The sequence below is a fragment of the Micropterus salmoides genome, unplaced genomic scaffold (assembly GCF_014851395.1).
Source record: "Micropterus salmoides isolate LMB-PRFRI ecotype aquatic unplaced genomic scaffold, ASM1485139v1 Ms_hic_scaffold_4628, whole genome shotgun sequence".
NCBI lineage: Eukaryota > Metazoa > Chordata > Actinopteri > Centrarchiformes > Centrarchidae > Micropterus > Micropterus salmoides.
In genome coordinates this window covers 5536-14034 of record NW_024044071.1, presented here as the reverse complement: position 1 = coordinate 14034, position 8499 = coordinate 5536, and the positions used below count along the sequence as shown (strand labels likewise).

General features: G+C 40.3%; 1 protein-coding gene across 1 annotated transcript; it reads left to right on the top strand.

The window, feature by feature from the left end:
* Nucleotides 1-1982: 1982 nt before the first annotated feature.
* LOC119887984 (MAGUK p55 subfamily member 4-like) lies at nt 1983-7164 on the top strand (the record flags this gene model as incomplete). Its single annotated transcript, XM_038698487.1, is given in 2 exon segments — nt 1983-2117; nt 6721-7164. Coding segments are annotated over 2 exon segments (327 nt in total), but the record flags the coding sequence as incomplete, so codon positions are not given.
* Between the last annotated feature and the right edge of the window lie 1335 nt (nt 7165-8499).

Sequence of the window (8499 nt, the reverse complement as noted above, 5' to 3'; positions counted from 1 at the left end):
AATTCAATAGGGTCGTGCTCGGGCCCTAATAATAAATGTAGGTAGTAATTAAATTATACAAGGAGACATAAATGTATATTTTAATTAGTGCCTTTATTTATTCACCTTTGTTATAATTACCTTATTTATTTATTCTCCGTATAATCTTCAACTTTTTATTACTAATTTTTAAATGTATTTATTTATTTGTGTGTTTTTAATTTTTTGTCTGTTTTATTCTTCCTTTGTATTATTTACCTATTTATTTTCACCCATGGTATTATTTTGCCTGTCCTTTTTAAATTTCTGTATGCATTTCTGCTCATTATGCAAATGAGGAGGGGCTGTGTCTCAAGGGGTCATCTTCTCTGGACCAGTCAGACAGGAGAGCTCTAGGCCTACTCTGCCTGCAGACATCAACGATCTTGCCCCTCATACAGTCAGATGGCTTCCTTCAGTGCGCTGAGGTGTTTAACAACTCTGAAGACAATACTACGCCATTTTCCTTCTCTTTTCACGTAGACGCTCCGACAGACAGTGCTTTCAGTTTGTTGCATGCATGGACACAGAACTGCGGTATAGGGAGAAGCACACGGTCAGCTGGCTGCAGCTAAATCTGGAGTGCACTCGTATTCAATTCTGTATGGTAAATTCAGTTTTAACGGAGCAGAGCGAGCTGACAGGCAGAGTTAGAGACTTTTTCTGTCCGTTTCTCTCTTTACAAAGACGCATGTTGCAGTCAGAGTCTTCTCTGAAGAGGGCAATGAAGTCTCAGTAGTACCCGATGCGAGCAACATACAACACAATTTATCAAATTACACAACGGATATCAGTATGAAAATAAGATTGATTGGATTATACTCACAGGAAGTATAAAACCTGTTACATGCGTCTATTAAAAGTAAAGTAACACAAAAATGTCAGGGAAATTACTTTACTTAGATTAAGTACTGCAGTTGTACATTTGAAATACCTTCCTATTCTGATAGGAAGCCTTCTTGAGGTGGTATAAAACATTTCTTCTTATATTCTGATTTGAGTTGTGGACAACTATGACCACATGAATTAAAAAAATTAAACATTTCACTGCCCAAGTCAGCTATAACACAAGTCTTCTTCATTAGACTACATGCTGTACAGTATTTGTGGACAGATTTTGTCCCAGGATTTATTATGCATTTCTTCTTCTTCGTTGCATGATTTAGAATAATAAGGTGAGAAATGGGTCTGTTCTGAGTTCATCCTGCACTGCAGCAGCTAATAAAGTCCATTTAATCCCAAAAAGGCTTTTCTTTTAGGCAGGCTGGAGCAGAAAACAACTCACCTTTCTCAAGTTGTACAGTAATGTCACATGTGTATGAAGGTAGATCAAACAAGCTAATCTTAAATGTCAAAGTGGAGAGGAGCCTAGTAGGCCTATTTATTTTCATTCATTACACAATATGAATAAGCTATGCAGACAGTTGTAAAGAAAGAACATCTTCTTCTTCGGTTCTCTACTTGTTATAGTTACACAGTATTAGGGGTGTGGGCTGTATTAAAAGTATCCACTGTTCTCCCATGCTCTAACACAAAGTAACGATGAAATGTGTGCTGTTCTCACATTCTTCCTCTGTATGTACACATAAACAACAAGGCAGGGAAATATAAAAGGAATTTATTTTATTGTTTGGGTACATTATTGTTCAGTGTACATGCTCACATCTGAACCAAACTTTACGTGCTTGATAACTCTCCCACCCCTCAGACATCTACACACCAATACCGATTTATATTCATAGCGGCAAGTGCTATGTAGCTCCACATAGGGGACACAGGAAGTGACATATAACACCTTCATGCGGCGTTGGAACCACGTAGCAAATTCACAGCCGCACCGGCAGAGCTCGAGAATATGCAACGCGGCCGGCTCACACCCAAGCAGCGTTGGGCGAGGGCCCGCCCAACGCTGCTTGCAGCTTAATTTTGAATATTCTTCATTTCTGTTTTATCTCTGCATTTAGGCCATTCAGGCAGTGAGGACCCACGAACTGAAGGCCTACACCATCTATGTGAAGCCTCCTCCACTGGAGCGCCTAAGGGAGAGCAGACAAGACGCGTACATCACCACCAACTACTACGTCAACCGACCGTACAAGGTAAGCTCCCCCAGGGCCATATTTTATTAATTTCATTTGTTTTAAGACCACCTTTCTTAACTATTTGAACAATATTAATAAGAAAGACCTGATAAGGTTAGCCATTAATTTTCTTTATCATACTTTAATTACATTCCACACTGATAAGAGACATTTTCAGTATTTGTTAACAGGGCCAGTGCAACATTTCTCTGAGCAATTATTTTCTTGAGTTTTTAAATGTTAGGTTAGGTTTTGTTATTTGAACATGGAAAACTAAAAGAGCATGATATTATGGAGGGAAAAGGCTTTTAAAACATTAAGACATTAAAATCAAGGTTAGGGGAGACACCTAAAACTGTTTTCTACCCCCCAGTCAATTTTCAAGTCATTTGACAATGTGAATCAAGGCTTCTAAATTTCAAACAGATACTGTAATAGAGGAGAAGTGGAGTTGAGTACTATTGGCCCTGCTTTTAGGTGCCGGAATTACCATGATGCAATTCAATTATCATTAAAGCTGCAAGCAGCGTTGGGCGGGCCCTCGCACTTGTAGCGTGTCTGGGTGTGAGCCGGCCGAGTTGCACATTCTGGAGCTCTGCCGGTGCGGCTGTGAATTTGCTACGCGGTTCCGACGCCGCATGAAAGTGCTATATGTCACTTCCTGTGTCCCCTATGTGGAGCTACATAGCACTTGCCGCTATGAATATAAATCGGTATTGGCGTGTAGATGTCTTTGGGGTGGGACAGTTATCAAGCACGTAAAGTTTGGTTCAGATGTGAGCATGTACACTGAAGTTACAACAACTTCCTGTGTCATGGCGAAGAGTTGATCTTTGACGCCACGCCCACGCCCATTGACAAAAATTCACAAATAGCACAACTTTTCATCTTCAATGCCTTTAGAAGGCACAGCAGAAATTTGAGGTCGGTCGGACTAAATCCCTAGGAGGAGTTCGTTAAAGTACGAAGTGTGTAAATCATCCAAAATTTGACGTAAAATTCAAAATGGCCGACTTCCTGTTGACTTTAGGCTATGGGTTCTTGAGGCTTTTTTGTGCGTCTTGATATGATACATGTCCCCAGAACATTTCGTACATGTAGGTTGAACGTGAACGAGGGGCTAATCTTTTCCAATTTTCTAGGTGGCGCTAGCGAGTCATTTTGCCACGCCCATGTGCGAAACTTGTAGAATACGAAATTTTTCACCGGTTCTGACATGTTTGCAAATTTTGGTGAGTTTTCGAGTATGTTTAGGCCATGTCATTTGGGCTACTTTGCAGAAAAAAAAAATAAAAATTAAAGCTGCAAGCAGCGTTGGCGGGCCCTCGCACTTGTAAGCGCGTCCGCGCGTGAGCCAGCCGAGTTGCACATTCTGGAGTTCTGCCGGTGCGGCTGTGAATTTCCTACGCGGTTCCGACGCCGCATGAATGTGCTATATGTCACTTCCTGTGTCCCCTATGTGGAGCTACATAGCACTTGCCGCTATGAATATAAATCGGTATTGACGTGTAGATGTCTGCGGGGTGGGAGAGTTATCAAGCACGTAAAGTTTGTTTCAGATGTGAACATGTACACTGACAATAATGTACCCAAACAATAAAATAAATTCCTTTTATATTTCCCTGCCTTGTTGTTTATGTGTAGATACAGAGGAAGAATGTAGAACAGCACACATTTCATCGTTACTGTGTGTTAGAGCATGGGAGAACAGTGGATACTTTTAATACAGCCCACACCCCTAATACTGTGTAACTATAACAAGTAGAGAACAGAAGAAAAAGATGTTCTTTCTTTACAACTGTCTGCATAGCTTATTCATATTGTGTAATGAATGAAATAAATAGGCCTACTAGGCTCCTCTCTACTTTGACATTTAAGATTAGCTTGTTTGATCCACCTTCATACACATGTGACATTACTGTACAACTTGAGAAAGGTGAGTTGTTTTCTGCTCCAGCCTGCCTAAAAGAAAAGCGTTTTTGGGATTAATGGACTTTATTAGCTGCTGCAGTGCAGGATGAACTCAGAATAGACCCATTTCTCACCTTATTATTCTAAATCATGCAACGAAGAAGAAGAATGCATAAGAAATCCTGGACAAAATCTGTCCAAATACTGAAGCATGTAGTTGATGATCAAGACTTCATGTGGTCATAGTTGTCCACAACTCAAATCAGAATATAAGAAGAAATGTTTTATACCACCTCAAGAAGGCTTCCTATCAGAAAGGTAGGAAGGTATTTCAAATGTACAACTGCAGTACTTAAATCTAAGTAAAGTAATTTCCCTGACATTACTGTGTTACGCTGTAACGGTTTTATACTTCCTGTGAGTATAATCCAATCGGTCTTATTTTCATACTGTATATCCGTTGTGTAATTTGATAAATTGTGTTGTATGGTGCTCGCAGGGTACTACTGAGACTTCATTGCCTCTTCAGAGAAGACTCTGACATGCGTCTTTGTAAAGAGAGAACGGACAGAAAAAGTCTCTAACTCTGCCTGTCAGCTCGCTCTGCTCGTTAAAACTGAATTTACCATACAGAATTGAATACGAGTGCACTCCAGATTTAGCTGCAGCCAGCTGACCGTGTGCTTCTCCCTATACCGCAGTTCTGTGTCCATGCATGCAGCAAACTGAAAGCACTGTCTGTCGGAGCGTCTACGTGAAAAGAGAAGGAAGACATTGCTGGTAGTATTGTCTCAGAGTTGTTAAACACCTCAGCGCACTGAAGGAAGCCATCTGACTGTGTGAGGGGCAAGATCGTTGATGTCTGCAGGCAGAGTAGGAGCTCTCCTGTCTGACTGGTCCACCAATAGCAGAGAGATGACCCCTTGAGACACAGCCCCTCCTCATTTGCATAATGAGGCAGAAATGCATACAAAATTTAAAAAGACAGGCAGAAATAAATACCATGGGTGAAAATAAATAAGGTAAATAAATACAAAGGAAGAATAAAACAGACAAAATATTAAAACACACACATAAATAATACATTAAAAAAATTAGTAATAAATAAAGTTGAATAAACAAATAAGGTAATTATAACAAAGGTGAATAAGTAAAGGCACTAATTAAAATATAACATTTATGTCTCCTTGTAATTTAATTACTACCTACATTTTTTATTTACTTTATTTTTTGTGTATTTAATTGGATGCTTATTTATTTATTGAGCATTTATTTATTTCTGTATTTATTTCTGCTGTGTCAGGATCGGTCCTCCATAACGGGGTGGAGAGTTATCAGCACGTAAGTTTGGTTCAGATGTGAGCATGTACACTGAACTTACAACAACTTCCTGTGTCATGGCGAAGACTTGATCTCTGACGCCACGCCACGGACACACCCATTGACGAAAACTCGCAAATAGCACAACTTTTCATCTTCAATGCCTTTAGAAGGCACAGCACAAATTTGAAGTCGGTCGGACTGAATCCCTAGGAGGAGTTCGTTAAAGTACGAAGTGTGTAAATCATCCAAAATTTGACGTAAAATTCAAAATGGCCGACTTCCTGTTGATTTTAGGGCATCGCTCCAAGGCTTTTTTGTGCGTCTGGACAAGATACACGTACCACAGAAAATTCGTGCACGTAGGTGAAACGTGCGGCGGGGGCTGCTTCGTTAAAAGTCACCTGTTGCCAGCAGGTGGCGCTATGACTGTGGGTGAATGTCAGCATGTACATGTGTTCAGGGCGGGACTCTCATCCTAGATGTACAGTTTGGTGCAGATGTGAGCATGTACACTGAAGTTACGACAACTTCCGTGTCATGGCGAAGAGTTGATCTTTGACGCCACGCCACGGACACGCCCATTGACGAAAACTTGCAAATAGCACAACTTTTCATCTTCAATGCCTTTAGAAGGCACAGCAGAAATTTGAGGTCGGTCGGACTAAATCCCTAGGAGGAGTTCGTTAAAGTACGAAGTGTGTAAATCATCCAAAAATGGCCGTAAAATTCAAAATGGCCGACTTCCTGTTGACTTTAGGCTAGGGTTCTTGAGGCTTTTTTGTGCGTCTTGATAGATACATGTCCCCAGAAAATTTCGTACATGTAGGTTGAACGTGAACGAGGGGCTAATCTTTCCAATTTTCTAGGTGGCGCTAGCGAGTCATTTTGCCACGCCCATGTGCGAAACTTGTAGAATACGAAATTTTTCCGGTTCTGACATGTTTGCAAATTTTGGTGAGTTTTCGAGTATGTTTAGGCCATGTCATTTGAGCCTACTTTGCAGAAAAAAAAAAAAAAAAAAAAAAAAAAAATATAAATATAATATAATATATATAATATTATATTTAGCAAATTCAATAGGGACCTCGCACAGTCGTGCTCGGGCCCTAAATATATATATAATCTTAGCAATTCAATAGGGACCTCGCACGGTCGTGCTCGGGCCCTAAATATATATAATCTTAGCAATTCAATAGGGACCTCGCACGGTCGTGCTCGGGCCCTAATAATCTTAGCAAATTCAATAGGGACCTCACACGGTCGTGCTCGGCCCTAATAATGGTATTTATTTTTGGTTTTGATCAATTTTTTTCCCACAACACCAAGGTAAAGACCTTTGAGTGTAATTGAACCTGGAATCAGTTCTGACTTTTGTTTCCTGCAACAGGATGAAGACTACCAGGAAATGGAAGAAGCCGCCCGGAAGATTGAGACCCACTACTGGCAGTTCTTTGACCACGTGATCGTCAATGACGAGCTGCAGTCCTCCTGCGTCCAGCTGCTGGCGGCAGTGAGGAAGGCGCAAGACGAGCCGCAGTGGGTCCCTGCCAGCTGGATTCGACCCAACAACGAGTCGTAAGGGGGGACAGAAGAGGAGACAAGACATTTTTGTAAATCTCATTTTACAGATTCCTCACTGTAAAAATAAAGAAGTCTACATATTTATTTTTTATTTCAATGTTGTTGTTACTTCTGTGCTTGTAATTTCCAAAAATCCCCATGAAACTGTGTCAGAGTTTAATGTTAGAAGTTTAAATTTAGAGCCAATTAGAAGTAACTACTAGTTAACAATATATTTCTTTGTACAAAAGCTAAACAGTTTGAAACAACTCAAGTGCACTTCTAAGCTTTTTAGAGCAACAGACACCAGATTTTCTGAAGTAAGCAGAGCATCAAACTCCGTTTTCTCAGTTTTCCTGCTCTGCATGCAGCTTTAATTTAGCAAAATGACCACTTGTTTGCGAGAACAAAGAACAAGACAAAAACAAGTCCAGTTCGTGCCCATTTCGCCACCCTACTACACAGACCTGCAGTAATAAGTGACATTTTTCAATTGATGTTTACATGCTAGAAGGTGGTTTCCTGTTTCTTGTTATGTGTTGTTTTTCCTTCTGAATTTGTGTCATTTCTTTGTAGTTTGTTATAGCTGGAAATTATTCAAGATATACAAAATGTTAACAAAAAATTGTGGTTGGCAAGCTCACAAATTGTACTTTGTCTCCTAGTATGTGAAAGTGCAAACAAGGTGATGACATGTTTATGTTTGTACACGTTTGTGACATTAATAAACCATTCTGATAGTATTCATTCATTTAGTAATCTGGGGCTGTATTACAGAAACTTCCTAACAGGCAGATCCTATCCTAACTGCTTGGTAACCATGGTAATAAGGGTTAGGAACTGATTTAGGAAAAGGCCATTAGAGATTAACAGTTCCTAAGTCAATGTTCCTTTCCTAACTTTAGATAAGAAAGTGTATTACAGAAGCATCCTAACTTTGTAAAATCTTAAAAAACTCTCCTAACTTTGGATGCTAAGCTGCAGGGATGCAGTATAGGGGGGGGGGGGGGGAGTTAGGACAGGGGACTTGCCAAAAAATAGGTAAAAACTAATATCAAATTATAAAACCACCATCATCATTTTCACCATCGTTTCCCTCACTTGCATGTTTTCCTTACGTCTTAGTCCCGCCCACCTGGGATGCACGGAGAGAAACCAAGCCAGGAGAGAAGGAATGTCTCGTGTTTTTAGAGACATGAGACGTCCTTTCCTCCGAAGCGTCACATAAAGCGACGTCTGTTTCTGATGACGGCGGCACCTGATCAGCTGTCAGTAGGCTCTAACAGCTTGAGAGACTTTTGATGGAGTTTGTGTCTACATACATGTGCACTGTGTTGGTACTAATAAAGTCTCACAGTTATCAGTGCAGAGCAGCATGATTCTCTGTTACCTGGTTAACAAACACAAGCAGGACATACAGTAGGCCTAGTGTATGACATGAGCAGGACATTAGTGTATGTCCTACACATTACACATTAGTGTATGTCCTGCTCAGAGGAACAGGATCATTTCTACTGGCACAATGCTGATATTATCTGCATTTATATTCTGATTGTAATTTGTATTGAATAACCCAGAATATGATCATGGTGTCGGGAAATTGAAA